The 17,030-nt window shown below is 37.6% G+C and overlaps 1 protein-coding gene across 1 annotated transcript; it reads right to left on the minus strand.

Annotated features, from left to right (window-relative positions):
* Positions 1 to 10,259: 10,259 nt before the first annotated feature.
* Positions 10,260 to 16,653, minus strand: LOC127637515 (deleted in malignant brain tumors 1 protein-like). Its single transcript, XM_052118603.1, has 10 exons — positions 16,377 to 16,653; positions 14,213 to 14,521; positions 13,633 to 13,941; positions 13,177 to 13,488; positions 12,198 to 12,506; positions 11,739 to 12,063; positions 11,275 to 11,609; positions 10,854 to 11,165; positions 10,442 to 10,530; positions 10,260 to 10,358 (listed from the first exon to the last, which is right to left on the minus strand). Exons 1-10 carry the CDS (start codon positions 16,651 to 16,653, stop codon positions 10,260 to 10,262), a joined length of 2,676 nt encoding a protein of 891 aa, XP_051974563.1.
* Between the last annotated feature and the right edge of the window lie 377 nt (positions 16,654 to 17,030).

Here is a 17,030-nt window from a genome sequence, read left to right on the forward strand (position 1 = left end):
TTATCTCAGTCAACAGATACAATGTAGTGGCATTCATAAGGATATACTATACCTGTTCAAATGCCACTTCCCAGCTGTGGACCCCGCCATATGGTGCTCAAACAATTGTGTTGATGTATAAAATGTGCTTTTGGCAAAACATTCACTAACCCATAATCCCTCTCCAAATCTACATCTTAGCTCCACGTGAACACATAGGCAAATATTGCTGATTTGTTTAAGCTCTGTATTACTTCATCCACACTGTTTATCCATGTCCTGATGAGGAATACACTATCAATAATTATTATTTTGCACAGACAACAATTCAGTCCAACCTAATGAAAGTGTAATAGATTGTAAGTTTTACCTTTGCTTGAATGTAAAAGATGTTTGTAATAATTTGATAGTTCCACTATTTCATTCAAATTTAGAAAACATGTTGCAACTTTATTGACTACATATTGTGCAATGTTCAGATAAATAAGGTATGACAAAAAATATGATATAATAAGTAATATGGGCAAATATAGAAAGGCCAGGAAGTTGTTCATTCCTATTGTTATAGTCATGTTAAATTCAGATTTGGTTACCAAATTTTAATTTAACTAATGACCCCTGAGAAATCAACATTTCAATTTTATTGCTCTTGTCATACACGCAAATGAGCCTCCAGCAGTGACCTCAGGATCACTTTTAGATTACTTGATTTGTGTGCACCAATAAAGGATAATAATAACATTTGGAATAGATAAAATACATACATACAATGTGCCAAATTATTCTTAATGGACTTTTTTTTACTCCAATTTACACTTTGTTTCAACAGTTCAAGTCATTTTACTTTCCATGTCCTAAATTGACAGTTTAGCCTGAAATAAGAGTTTCAGGCTAATATACTTTTTAATACCTTAATTTCTTAAAATGTAGTATTTGCCTTGAATATTAGTGCGGTGTACCTAATGGTAAATCTATGTATCTCATTAATTGACTGTTTTTTAATATTTATTAAAACAAAAATGTATACCCCAATATCATTCAAACCACATTTTGGGTTTCTAGAATGATTTGCTCTGCTGAATAAATAATGCTAGAAAAAAACAAAAACTGTGCCTTAAACTGCCAATACATTTGACAACAAAGCCAAGTCATATTATGCCTATTATAGATTAATGTAGCCAGATCCTTGACTAAATGGCACATGGTCTGTTTCTCTTTGCTGACCAAGAACTGCCCACTTAGACAGAAAGCAACCGTTTGACTGACAGATAAAGCCAGTGCTCGAAGTGAGCGAGTATGCAATGGTACTGGGTACTGGCAACGACAACAAAATTAAGTAACAGTACAACAACGTTTGCACACCGTCACCTCTGGAAGGATGGAGAATCTGTATAAAATAAATAAATCAAAACATCCAATGAGATTTCATTCTAGTGATGGACAGACTAGTGTTAGCTAGTTTCGGAACAAAATTGGTTAGTTCAGGGGGTTTTTTTTGTCTCCTTGATCAGTTTCTATTTGCTCTATGTGGGCCTGTCCAGTTTTTCCAGGCACATTTACTATTTTCCAATCAAAGTTCCACATTATTTGTATGGGGATGGTTTCCATCAGTACTCATCCCATGATAAATCTTTATTCAGTCTATTAAGTGACCTTTAAACAAAGACAGCATTTGTATGAAGGAACAGTCTGCCATTTGGCAAATGTTTTTTTCATACAAAGTGAATTATAATGCACAAAATTTATGGACAGCCACGCTTGAACAACCTGGTGTTAAATGTCTTGTTCAAGTGCAAAATAGTAGGCTCATAGATAAGCACCGTGCCCATAGGAGATATCATCTCTTTAATATTTTACTTGTTTATCATAAATTAGATTAAATGGAGAACAAATGGACACTTCCTGCTTGTCAGATTTTTCTGCTAAGAAATGCACATCAAACTGTGCTCAGATTAGCCAAGATTTCATAGGGTGCATGTCAGGGAATTCGTTATGAATTCAAACATCCTCATCAAATTCGGGATACTATTCAAATGATCTGAGTTATGCTATCAACCTGTTTCACTTATTTATTTGTTTTACTTTCCAAAGAAATTTAGGAGAAACATTTTTGCGTCCAAATATCTACTCAGTTTACTCAATTAATACATGACTTGTATTACACATAGTTAAAAAATACATTAATACTTTATTGCCAAAGGGGAGCTGGCTCCCCCAGATGAACCTGGTTTTTCCAAGGTTTTATTTCCCCTTTAACTAGCATCTTATGCAGTTTTCCATTCCTTGTTACAGTTGCCTTCGGCTTGCTCCCCCGAGGGCTGAATTTTTTAAGCCATGATTTTCAGTGACATTCTTCAATGAAATTGCTCAACAAGGACTATAAGACATTATAGAAATTACAGCATACTTTTTCTGTAAAGATGATTTGAAATGTTGCGTATTGTGAAAAGCACTTCAAAAAAAATTACTTGGCATCTGAGACAAAGTTGATAGGCCAAAAAAAAAAAAAAAAAAGAGTACTCCATTAAAGGAATATTCCGGGTTTAATACATGTTTAGCTCAATCGACAGCATTTGTATCATATAATATTGATGATCAGACCTATTATATGGAACACTCCCTGTGTCTCAAACTTACAAACCTCCAACAGAAAAGGGATGTCATTTTTATGGCCCTATTAGAAATACTGAAGGATGTCACATCTAATTTCTTCTGTTTTCCAGCAATGACCTGCATCACCAACAACACTGTGCATTGTTATTGGGGGAAATATTAAGTCCAGAATGCAAAATTAGATTATTTTAATACCAAATACAAAGTTTACCCACCTGTCAGGGTACCCTTTCTTTTTCTTTTTTCTAGAAGACTTTTCCATTAGGCAGAGTTTTACAGCAATGGCTGGAAGTCCCATTTGCTGAAAGCTTCCCCCTAATCTATAAAATACACATAAATGAACATACAGAGAGTCAACAGTAACAAGCCAGTAGATGGCAGCAAAAAGTAGTGGAATGTCTGTCACCCTTCTCACTGTTCTCACATCTTTAAAAATTGATTCATGATTGCAGGATCATTTTGGTCAACTCTAGAGCCAGCCTTCATCTCAATCCTCAGCAGAAATTTACCATCTGAATGAGAGAAAATCTAAATTATGTTATTTCTTACTCAATTATGCTGTCAAAACATGCTTTGTTGTGGGAATAGTTCACCCGAAAATGAAAATTGATTCACCTCATGTTGTTCCACACCCAGGTGTCTTTCTTTAATGTAACACAAAAACAGATAATCTGAGGAATTGCAATGGTCGCTCTTTTCCATGCAATGAAAAAGGGTGTAAAAATCACCATAAAAGAATCAAAAGATCAGCCATTGCACAAACGGATAGTCCCACCCTAAGCTGGCTAATTGAGAAAACCAAAAGGTGCAATGTTTTAAAATCGCCACTGTGGAATCAACCTACGAATGGCTTATCTATGGTTGTTCTGCATATTAAACTGGAAAAGGAGAAAATATTTAAACGTTCAAAAAATACACTCTTTTTCTTTAAAGCTTAAGTATGTAATTTTGTCACCACTGAACGGAATTGCAAAAATAAACATTGTTTTCAAACAGCTTTCCAAATGTGCCCCTCATCTGCTGTTGATCGAGCAACCAGATAGTCCTACTCACAACTAAGGATATTGATTGAGTAAATGTCTTGTGTTGAGCTGCACGGGCCACTCAAACAAACTGAGACATTTTTATTGCACCAAAGAGACACAGTAATATAGAGAAAATTAACCTACTAGCAGTTTATTTTATATTTATGTGGTATAGTTGTCTCTGCATATTAAGTTGGGATAGGAGAACATTTTTTAACACCGTAAAGATTTAGGTCAGTTACTCAAATTCTGGTCGATCAGCTTTTTGTCAATTTAGGTGTCTTTGCTCAAGTTTAGTTTGGCCTTGTTCATTGTGATCCAATGGTTTGATCTGATCTAATGGCTTCTTGAAAGTATGCCACATTTTATGCAATATTGAAATGAAACCTGCCAATTGAGTAAAGCTAAAATAATAAAGTAATAGCTGTTGACTATTGGGTCTGAGACAAAAATGCTGGTAGATCATTTGGATTTTTTGTTTTGAAACTCCTCCCAATAGTTTTTTCCACTAGGATGGGACGTCTCAATCAAGTCAAACCTATAGGAAAAGACAGAGCCACTGGCTCAAGTAAAGTGCAAAAGTACTGAAGATCTTGTGTGTAAGCCTCAGGAAATTTGCATTAACAAATATTTGTTAATTTGTTAATCTAATTATGATGCCTAATTTAAAGTTTTAACATTTTTAAAACACTTTTCTTTACATTGTGTGGGATTACTTGGTCTGATGTTTGTGTTGTATGCTTCACAACTTCCAGCAGTATTTATTACAAGATACATTTTATACTGCTTAATATACTTATATTCTTTATTGCAAACTATTTATTAATTAACTCTATGCTCATGGCAACTATGCAACTTGGTCAACCATGTAAACCCGCAAAACTACATTAGTTGACCAGTTTAACCAGCAAGATCGCCAGCAGTTGCATTAAAATGCATTTTTAGTAATCAGGTCTCAATCGAATAGCACTTGACCACTTTAACAGCCAGATGTAAATGCACTCAAGGTGCAATGTTACTGGATCACTGAAACCAAATCTGGATATAATCATATTCGGTTTTCACATCTAAGTAATAAGAGTAATATGTTATACTTAAGTGCCATTGTTTCATTTTGCACAGGTAATCGTGAGGTGGGACTGAAAAAGAGATGTAAGAACACACTGTTCCCATATGCCATAATAGAAAACCTCCCCTCTTCCAGAACAATTGTGTTGACATCAACTAGTCTGAATGTGGCAGCTCTTGTTGAAGTAGTATTTCCAAGAACTGCATGGCATAATATTACAAGAAAAACACTGAGAATTATGAATAACATGTGTAGGGTGAATACAGGTCAACTTGGACAAATGGTTAAGTGGGACACTTGCTGTTAGCTTAACCATCAATCATTATGTGCATATTCTTTATTTCTTTATTCAGAACACAAATTAAGATTTTTAGAAGAATATTTCAGCTCTGTAGGTCCATTCAGTGCAAGTGAAGGGGTGCCAAAAATGTACGCTCTAAAAAGAACATAAAAGCAGCATAAAAGTAATCCGTATGACTCCAGTGGTTTAATCCATGACTTCAGAACTGATATGATAGGTGTGGGTGAGAAAAATGTTTTGCTAGAAATTCTTCTCTCTGCCCAGTAGGTGGCGATATGCATGAAGAATGTGAATCACCAAAAACACAAGAAGAAAGTGAAAGTTAAAGTGGAAATTAACTGAGTAGGGAGGAGAATTAATAGTAAAAAGGAATTAAATATTGATCTGTTTCTCACCACATCTATCATATCACTTCTGAAGACATGGATTAAACCACTGAAGGCACATAGATTAGAATACTTTTATGATGATTCATGTGATTTGTGGAACTTCAGTATTTTAGCACCGATTCACTTTCATTGTATGGACCAAAAGAGCTGAGACATTAGATATTCATGAGGAAAGTGTCCAATAACAGGGCAATTTCTGAGTTTAACCAAGTAGTATTTGGGTGGTCATGTGATCCTAACATTGCTTACCTTAAAGAGTGTTGGGGTGCACTTCAATCAGCTCTCTAGTTCAGTAGTCAGGGCACTGATCAAGGATTCAGCCACTTTTTCTCAACTGCAAAATCGTTCCAGTGCACTGAAACATTCACTCCCTAAAAAATCCCACAATGCACTGTAAAACCCAGGAACATCATTGCTCACTATGTTCCCTAACCAGAAACATCATGTCTTCTGAAGTTTCTCAAGTCATTAGATGATGAGCAGAAGTGTAACACTATGAAGTCTAAGCCTTATTTTCTCTTTAAAAGAGATGTTTGTAATGCCTTTCATTCATAATTAACATGAAAGTGAAACAATCTTTGAAATATCTGAGTTGTTAAAAGGTTTCAAATATAATTGCACTGTAAGTTTGAATATCTTCAAGGAAAATGTACGATGGTGTCATTTATACAGGAATGGTGCTTATTAATAACAGATGCGCTTTAAATGCACAAGCTTGTTATTGTGTCGCAGATGATTGAGTCATGAGTGTCCCAATGTCCAGTGGATTAGGGTAAGGTTGCACCAGCTGTGCGTAAGGTCTCATGTAAGTTAGGACATAAAGTTCACACTAAGGGCTTAGTAACTACTAGTAAGTTTGTAACTAAGTTTGTAATTTAGTCGCACCACCTGTACTTAATGCAAGACTTAGCTTGTAGGCTGTAAGCTCTCCGTAAAGTAATGCACAGTCGCATAATATGAAGTTTACTTGTATTGATCCAATAAACAGCCTTCAAATTTGTACACAGAATTGTTAAAAATATATGAATTTTTATTTGATCTTGTTACGGTTGATGTTCCAACCTTGTTTGCTCACGTAACAGTCAGCTGTATTAATTATATCTCCATTAAAATATGATACGTAATAAAAGTAGACTTGATAAACAGTATATTTGCTTTGTAAATAACAAAATATAGGAACTGTACCTAAAATGAATAGGGGAGATAAATAAAAACTAATACAACAGGCTGGAAAAATAGACATTTTATTATCCTATATATATATATTTTGAATGTGTTGAAACTTGACATCGGGCGACAAACCCTGAAAACTGCACCATTAGAACGGTTTCGTGCTGATGAGCCACTTAAAAGATTTTTTCTCTCTCTCAGAAATGTATACGAGTGTAAATACCAACACCACACTGTATGTTGAAAGGATGGAAGTCTGTCACACAAAACATGAGCTCATTGATGTCATAATGAATCTCAGCTGCCATATAAAACAAGTGACCTAGCTATTGACATCTGTTTATTACCCTTTGTTTTCAGGGTTATGTATCTAAATAAATGGTACTTCTGCAACTAATGTATGTGGAATAATGGGGCTTTTTCACTGCACAGTACAACTCAGCTCGATTTTTGGGGTTTTCCACTGTGGATAGTACCTGGTACCTGATATTTTTTTTTAGTAACACCTTGGTCGAGGTTCCACGCGAGCGAGCCGAGCCGATATTAAATGTGACGTCAAAATCCTGCAGATCACTGATTGGTCAGGGAGAAACGTCACTACCAGTGTCACTGGATATCTGACACGCGACATCAACCCGCTAGTTTTAAAGTTAGTAACAGCGATAGCAGTAACATTTAAATTTACACTTATGCATTTGGCAGACGCTTTTATTCAAAGTGACTTACAGTGCACTTTTTACGTTTTACCTTTTACGTTTTGTTACGTTAACTCTATACTCTGCTTGAAAGCTTCACTTTATTTAGTTGACCAGCAACTGGAAACTTGCTTATAAAACAACCAGGCCAATTTAACTGTTAAACTTGTGTAAAATCACCATACAACAACTGCTTTATGCAGCACAATGAGCTAGTAGCTAACAGCTATTGGTTGTGTTATTATTTTGGTCAGTTTGTGTCGTGTTTAAGATGATGTCGGCGCAACTAGAGGCGGCGCAACTATGACGATCAGCCTATAATCCCACCCACGCTGAGGAGGCACTAAACTGCAGTGGAAATGCAAGCTCAGAAAAGTAAAGTGAGTAGAGTTGAGGCGAGTCGAAATATAATGTGCAGTGAAAAAGTGACATATGTCAACAGTTTTCATCTCAAGACAGGAATTTTGACCATTCACACACACAAACACAGCCCCAATTGCGAGTTGTGAGCGCTCTTCTTGCATGCACACTAATATTCATTCGTATTTTGTTTTAGCGACAGTGCTCGGAGTGGTCCGGTATGCACTGGTACACTGTACCGTTAATGATGCGCAATTTGTGTCACAGAACCGGCACCTATTCTTGAATACCGGCAAGAACTGGTACAATCAGTTTGATGGACCAGAACTCTAATATTGCTATGTCTGGCTCATCAGGATGTTCAAACAACTAGAGCATTGTGCCACTGTGGAATCAACCAATAAATGGCTTACTAATTTATCTGCTTATCAAATTGGGATAGGAGAAAGTATTTCAACAGAAAAAAACTGACTTAAAATCAGTTAGTCAAGTTCTGGTTGATCAGTGTTGTTGTCAACACATGTCTCAGGCTTTGTTTTGTTTGGTCTGTTTTTAGTGAAATGTCAAATTGGAGCTTTGTCTGGTAACTGTAATTACACTGGTTCTCACCCTTTTTTTGCATAAGGATAGGTTACTTTCTCCACTTAATACAAGAACCTATTTGTCTCAGATCATTAACTTGTTGTAAATTATTTACAAAACTATGGGCTCGTTTTTCTCCTATGTCACAAATAGCTTTTCTTTTGCATCATTTTTTGTTTAACATATCAGCCACCAGAACATCAAACATTTGTGGTTGTCATCTCTCACAGCCCACATGCTTCACAATAATGCTACTATGTCCTGTGTGGAAAGACTTATTATTTTGGATGTTTTGACAAACACTGTGACATGGAGGAGGACGGGGCTGGGCTGTGTCTATGCATGCCTGGCCCCCAATCGGGCTAATTAGACAAGGAGAGGGATAAGTGCAGTGGGACGAGGCAGTTCGGGAGATAGAGCCACATGCAGCTGCCATGTGTGCGTTTGTGTTCTCTGTGTCTTTTTGTTTAAGTTCTTTTTTTGTTCTAATTTTGACTGTTCAGCCGGTTCCGCCTCCTCCTTTCCCAACCATAACCCTGTTACATTGGTGCCGAAACCCGGGAAGGCGGAGGAATGCGCTGTTGTGGTGTACTCGCCAATACAAGGAGCAGCCGCGGCCGTCCGCCTGGGGACAGAGACGTCACTGCTGGCCACCGATGATCTGAGACATGCTGCTTTTTCCCCCCCAGAAAAAAAATAGTAGAGAAAAAAAAGGAGAGAAAAGAGGGGGAGGAGTGTGACCATCTCTCCGGGGCTGGAGGACCCACTACCGTCCACCTGGGGTGGAGAGAGCTGTCATCGCGAGCTGTTGTCACAAGCTTTGTGTTCTGTGTGTCTTTGTTTAAGCTTAAGTTTAATTGGGGGCCAGGTGTGCATAGTCACGTCCCAGCCCCGCCCTCCTCCTCGTCACACTCTGCAATTAGAAGAACTGTTTTAATACGGTACACTAACCCGTTAATAAGGATGCTCATCAAGGTAGTGTCTCTTCTCTGTGTTCTGATAAAGAAAAAGTGAGCTTGATTTGCATGCTTTAATTGAGAAACATGCACAGTGTGTATTAAATGTAATTTGTTGCATTATTAATATAGTATGCAATAACTTGATTGGCTTCTGTCATGTATGCCACATTGGTACATGTTTGGCTGAGCTAAGTCAGAGAGTATTTAGCCAGAGGTGGAGCACTTAAAATGAATGTGAGAAACTGAAAACACCAGATTTGATGCTTTTAGAAAAGGAAGTCCCAACTTACAGGTAAAAGAGCCAATAAGTCAGTCAACTTGAGCACACGTATGCACATTAGCTGGTCCAGTCTGAAAAATAGTTATCTTTAGCGTGATCTGAGACAAAACAGCATAAGTCATGATCGTTAACAGATTTTAATGCTGATTTGAAATATGTCCTTTGATCGTAATATTGACCAACTGTTTTGTAAATTTTGGCCTTTTCCCATTCAAGTAGATAGTAGCTGTACATTTATCTAATAGAAAAAGCTTGGGCTGATGTTTGCATCTTATGCTGGCATTGGCAACCACCAAAATATATATTTTTTCTTAGATAGATTTTTTACGGTTTATTTTATTTAAATGTATTGCAAACAACATGATTATTAGCTCTTATTATAGATTAAATATGAATGGAATTTAATTTAATTTAATTCAAATATGATATTGATACATTTACATTCTAAAATTATAAACACAATATTGACAATTTACAACAGGGTATATTAAGACAACTACATACATAACATCTTATTAACATAAATCTTGGTTAACTAATTAGGACACAGCTTTATCAGTACCTAAACAAACATCAGAACATTAAACATTAGCTTATATTGAAGATAAATTAAGCACCTAAAACTTACTACAGAAAAAGCATGTAACATAATTATCCATTTAATGTTTTCATGGTCAGATTAGAAATATTGTGATATTTATTGTGAAATAATATGAGCTTGTTTTGTCTTTGCATTCCATCAATAACCTGTGGAACCAACACCATTGTGCAGTTTTATTGTGTGGAACTATTGAATTAATAATTTCAAATGAACTAAATTTAAGTTTTAGCAACCTATCAGGGTACGAATAAATTTCCCTTCTGGAAGACTTCTCCATTGGATTGAGTTCTCCATTGGGGTGGGGAAATCATATCTGTTGGTAGCTTCCTCCCCATCTATGAAATTAAAATAAATGAACATACAGAGAGCCAATAGTAACATGAACAGCCAGTAGATGGCAGCAAAGAAAAGCACTCACCTCTTCTAAAATTTGATTCATGATTGCAGGATCATTTGGGTTGACTCCAGAGTCAGCCTTCACCTTAATCCTCAGAAATGTTTTAACATCTAAGTGAATGACAGAAAATGTGAATGATGTATATATATATATATATAAATAATGCTGTCATAATGTACTTTCTTAACAATTACAGAAGCAGCATGATCTCATAAAACAAGCTGTATCTACAAAAATGTACAGGCAATGTCTGTTCTTTTTCTGTGGAAAATGTTGTTTGGTCTATGTACCTGGACTTGCTGAGAGAGCGTGGTGATTGGTTTTATGTACATGGCACATTGTCTGGCATGGTGGTGTTTTGAATAATGTAAAAATGTACTCAAAATTTAGTCACAGGGGCTATATTATATAAAATGTTAATATTGGCACTCACATCCGCAGATGACTCCGGCATCTTTCACATGGCCACAGCTGAGTAAACCCGAGTCATATGGACAGTTCATCAATATAGATCCAGTCTCAGCACACTTTACATTAGTCATCCATACTGGCCCTGAGCCTTGTCCAAAATAAGCGCCAGTCTTTGCTTCTAAAGCATCATTACAGCCCATCTCTCTACACACCACTGTAGCATCTGATAGATCCCAGCCATCATCACACACTGTTCCCCACTGACCATCATGTAGAACCTCCACTCGTCCAGTACAAGAGTCCATGCCACTGACTAGCCTAACACGATCTATTTCTCACACAAATGAGGGGAGATGGTTACCGTGTACATCTTATGCCAAGTAGATTACAGATTTAAAACAAGTTGCTAATTTGTTGATATTAGAGACAGGTTTCATACTCACGTTTACAGACGATTCCTGCATCCTTCTCATGTCCACAGCTGCCTGTTCCCCATCCACTTGATGTACAATCTCTTAGGGTAGATTCAGTTTTATCACACTGTAAATTACTCATCCATACTGGCCCTGATCCCTGGCCAAAATAAGCTCCAATATTTGCCGCTATAACATCTCCACAGCCCATCTCTCTACACACCACTGCAGCATCTGATACATCCCAGCCATTATCACACACTGTTCCCCACTGACCATCATGGAGAACCTCCACTCTCCCAGAACAATATTCACTGCCATTCACCAACCTGATAAGAGCTAATGGAGACAAAAAATAAAAGAAACTACCAAAAAGACCCCATGCAATGAAAATTGACAATTTGTGGTTTGTAGTCCATCTTTTGGCTATTTAAAAAAAAAGAAGAAGACAGAAAGAAAGAACGTAGAAAAAGCTATTGATTCCAGTTAAATACAGTATTAGTAACTTACGCTGACAGATGACTCCAGCCTCCTTTGAGTGGTCACAGTCAGTCACTCCCCATTTACGGGACTGACAGCTGCTCAGTGTAGACTCATTTCCAACACAGTTTACATCAGTCATCCATATTGATCCTGAACCTTGTCCAAAATAAGCACCAGTCTTTGTCTCTATAACACTTCCACAGCCCATCTCTCTACACACCACTGCAGCATCTGATACATCCCAGCCATCATCACACACTGTTCCCCATACTCCATTACGGAGAACCTCCACTCTCCCAGAACAAGAGCTGAAGCCATTCACCAGCCTAGTTCTGGCTGATATGCACAAAAAAGAAAGATGTCACAATGAGAGCAGTTAACAGTAGATGAAATCTGATCACTTCTCTTTGCTAACATGCTAAGATTAAGATTGCAAAACATATTGTTCATGTAAAAGGTTTGGTACTCACACTGACAGATGACTCCAACATCGTTCTCATGTCCACAGCTGCTTTTTCCCCATCCACTTGATTTACAGTTTCTCAGTGTAGATTCACTGCTGTAACATTGTAAATCACTTAACCATACTGGTCCTGTGCCCAGACCAAAATATGTGCCTCTGTTTAGCTCTATAAAATCTCCACAGCCCATCTCTCTACACGCCACTGTTGCCTCATTCAAATCCCAGCCGTTATCACACACTGTTCCCCACTCACCATCATAGAAAATCTCCACTCTCCCAGAACAACGGTTGATACCATTTACCAACCTAATTGGGGCTAATGGCCACACAGAATGAAGAAACAAGTCAATCAATAAAAAAATGTATTGTGATCATTCAGCCAAAAACAGTCCATATAACAGAATAGTATCTTTGGTTTTTATGTCTAATTTCATTCGCTGACATGTTATATGTCAGATAAAAATCTGGAAGGGTTAGACCAGGGGCCGGCAACTTATGACACGCCGAGGGGTAATCAGTGGCATGTCAGCAACAGCGAAAGAGTAGACTGTTTTATTTATATAAATTCCACACCTGCATTCCAATCTACATCTTGATATATTCCTTCCTCATGATCAAGCAGCGTGTTTTCATGAGATGAATGGGAGGCTAAACAAAAAGTTCAAATGTGACGAGACCGTAGTATACCCAACAGACTCGTGCAGCGCGTGCAAACCTTTCATGCATCAAGAACTGACAGCGTGACACTTTAGGTTAATCAGGGGGGCACTCCATGTCAAAAAGTTTGCCGAGCAGCTAGGACATTCTGCCAAGCATTTCATTTTGTATTCCACAGATGAAAGAGAATCAAACTGGTTTGGTATGACATGATGGTGAGAAAATGGGGACAGAATTTTTCATTTCACGGGTTAAACTACCCTTAAGTTTTATTCTTCAGAGAGAGTACACACAAAGCTTTTTATTTTATTTCAATATCAGTAACTCACATTGACAGATGACTCCCGCCTCCTTTGAATGGTCACAGTCAGTCACTCCCCATTTACGGGACACACAGCTGCTCAGTGTAAACTCATTTCCAACACAGTTTACATCAGTCATCCATATTGATCCTGAGCCTTGTCCAAAATATGCACCAGTCTTTGCCTCTATAACACTTCCACAGCCCATCTCTCTACACACCACTGCAGCATTTGATACATCCCAGCCATTATCACACACTGTTCCCCAGACTGCCACTGTACGGAGAACCTCCACTCTCCCAGAACAAGAGCTGAAGCCATTCACCAGCTGAACTTTGGCTGATATGCACATAAATAAGAGATATCACAATGAGAGCAGTTATCAGTTATCCGATGACCTTTACCTGTTTAGATGTTTAGATTAACATTGTGAATGTAAAACATATACTGTAGTTCATTTTGCATAAAAAGTTTGGTACTCACGCTGACAAATGACTCCAGCATCTTTCTCGTGTCCACAGGTGTTTTGTTCCCATCCACTTGATTTACAGTTTCTCAGTGAAGATTCACTGCTGTAACACTGTAAACCACTTAACCATACTTGCCCTGTGCCCTGGCCAAAGTATGAGCCAGATTTTGCCTCTTTAACATCTCCACAGCCCATCTCTCTACATGCAACTGCTGCCTCGTTCCAATCCCAGCTGTCATCACACACTGTTCCCCACTCACCATCATGGAAAACCTCCACTCTTCCAGAACAAGAGTTACTGCCATTAATCAGTCTGGTATGGGCTAATGGCGACAGACAAAAAAGGCAGCAATTATTGGTACTTTTTTTTTTTTTTTGAGCTGGACAACCACTGGTTATTGTCTAGTTTTATTGTTTGTAAAATATGTAGCAGCTTGGACATTCTGCAAAATATCTCCATTTGTATTCCACTGAAGGAAAAAAAGAATCATATGGTTTTGGAGGGTGGATAAATCCAGCCTCCGTTTTTACATGCATGGCAACACAAGGCATATACACAAAGCTGTTTATTTCATTTAAGTATCAGTAACTTACACTGACAGATGACTCCAGCATCCTTTGAATGGTCACAGTCAGTCACTCCCCATTTACGAGATTCACAGGCACTCAGTGTTGACTCATTTCCAACACAGTTTACATCAGCCATCCATATTGATCCTGAACCTTGTCCAAAATAAGCACCAGTCTTTGCCTCTATAACATCTCCACAGCCCATCTCTCTACACACCACTGCAGCATCTGATACATCCCAGCCATTGTCACACACTGTTCCCCACCACCATGGATGGTAAACCTCCACTCTCCCAGAACAAGAGTTGAAGCCATCCACCAGCTTAGTTTTGGCTGAAATGCACAAACATGAGAGCAGTTTTACTGAGCTTATAAGCTTTCCCTGTTTAAAAACTTGAAAAAGCAAAAATAAAGCAAAATTCTGGGCTCTTTACAACAACACTTTTATGGACAGCTTTAACAAAATAATTCCAACTTTAGAATAATTTTAAAGCAGAAAACAAATTCACCCCTCTGGAAAAAACTGACATTAAAAAAAAATACCAGCATGGCAACCATTGCACAACACTAAACACAACCCAAAGATCTCACAGAGCAAGCACAATTCACATCACCCCAAGACAAATTTGAACCCATAACTTTCTACTCTAGAGCTCAGTGTGCTATCCACTACACTACACTGCCAGTCAACAAAGGGACATACTAAACTTAGTGGAAGTACAGCTGAGCAGAGCTGTTACCATGATCAAATTATATTCATGTATCAATTCAAAATCTCAGATATAGCAAGCATTACACAATAGTAATCACAACACATTGCATGAATATGACATACATAGCAACCCCACACGACTTCACATGTCACCAAAGAAGTTTCCAAGATGCCAAGCTGAGAGTCAGCAGGTTTTGAATAAAACATTTATGTAAAATGGTGGTGTGCTGATTTGGCTGATATCACAACAGAAAGAAAGAACAAACCAGTCATGACATATTTTGCAATTAACTTTTCCAGTTACCTCAAGCCGGTCTCATACCAGCAACCAGCTCCAAAGCACACTGATATTGTGCATCCTACTGCTGTACCACATTGCAACAGGTGCTCAAGAAAAATACCAAGACTCATCAGGTTTTGAATTTTAAAAAAAAGTATATTTTAAAATGGTGAAGATCATTTTTATCAAATAACCTTACAAATGTGTTGGTTAGCATGCTAACTGATTACCATATTAACCGATTAGCATGCTTAGCTAATGTTGCCCTAGATGGCATTGTGATAGCCTTATAAGATAGAAAACCCAACAGATAGCATGCTAACCGATTAGCATTCTAAATAGGCTTGCCAACTTCAGCAAAGGAAAATAAGGGACAATCTTGGTTCTTTATAGGAAAATAATGGACAGTATAAGGGACACTCAAAATATTTGTACTGTACCACATAGTTTATGTCATTTCAGTTTCTGAAGATTGATATATATATACAGTATGTGTATAAATGTCTCAGATTGTTCTTTTAAGTGCATGTTGTCATTTTTATTTTTAATGTACTATACATGACAGTTGAGCTTGTTAAAAAGTTAATCTACATGTAATAGGCTTTGATAAGATCAACTTCTTTTTTATAAACACAGCAACTGATTAAATGTAGACATGTATGTAGAAATATTACTGACAGTAAATGTAGAAATGTTTTGTCTTCTATGTTTCACATTTTTTATGAACAGGGCAAACAAAAGTGCAAAAAAAAAAGAAATACGATTTTAAATTTTTCTTTCTTTTCTTCTCAGAGCCCACTAATTTCTCACAGCAGCAAGGATTTGTTTGTCAAGTACAGTTCTGTAAAATTCAGAACATGGTGTGTTGAAGTTCATGGTGATAAGTAGCTGGCTTTTCATGAGTTCAACAGAGCATCTGTTCATTGAGTCACTCCACGTAGCATGTGGATGATGGAATGCTCAGGACAAATTAGACTAAAGCCAGTATGTTTGGAAGATCTGCTGCTTGAAAAACCTTCATCCACTTTTAAGCTGTGTCTGTATGCTGCCACTGGTCATGTTCTCTCAGCTTCTCCAAAATGGGGTTGGCAGTGACACATGTTGATTTGTAGCTTTTGAATAAGGTTAAGTGTCTCTGCTTTTTCAGGTGAAAAAGCCAGTTGTCCTCAGAGAAGTTAAACCATTTCTTATCATACCTGATGGCAGTGCTGTAGAAGGCTTTGAACTCCTGTTTGGCAGTGATTGTATCAGATGGGGGAGCTTCAGTTTTGTCAAATATCCATAGAACTCATCATCTCTCCTCTGAATCAACTTGTGCATTAAAGACTTCATGATGGCATACAAATTAACAGATGTTGTGGCATCTTTTTGAAGATTCTTCACCACCTCTTCAAAGAGGGAGAGAATATTATTGCAGAAGAGAAGATTAACCTCTAGAACATCTCCTTCCTCTTGCAGCTCTTCTGCATCCATGTTCAGGTACAGCTAAATCCTCAGGTGACAGATTTTGGAGTGTATCTTGAAATAAATTTTGACATTTGAAACAGTAGCCTACCATATCAGCCTCTGGTGATGTGGTGGCAGGTGACACCAAAGAACTTGAAATTGCTCCTTGGGTCCTTTGCTGTCTGTCATTCCGTCGATGAGTCTCTGTGGACACGTGTTGTTTGACATCGCAAAATCCGCCATGGCTTACAGAAAAATCTCTCCTACATTATTTACAATTTTCCATATACATATTTCCCCGGACTTCACCAAGCCATGGTTTCTTTGTCTCCCATTCTGGTTTATATTTCTGTAAACGTTTTTTTTTTTTTTTTTGTTCATTTACTAGGTGGACTAGTAACAGT

This window comes from Xyrauchen texanus, chromosome 45 (genome assembly GCF_025860055.1).
Source record: "Xyrauchen texanus isolate HMW12.3.18 chromosome 45, RBS_HiC_50CHRs, whole genome shotgun sequence".
NCBI lineage: Eukaryota > Metazoa > Chordata > Actinopteri > Cypriniformes > Catostomidae > Xyrauchen > Xyrauchen texanus.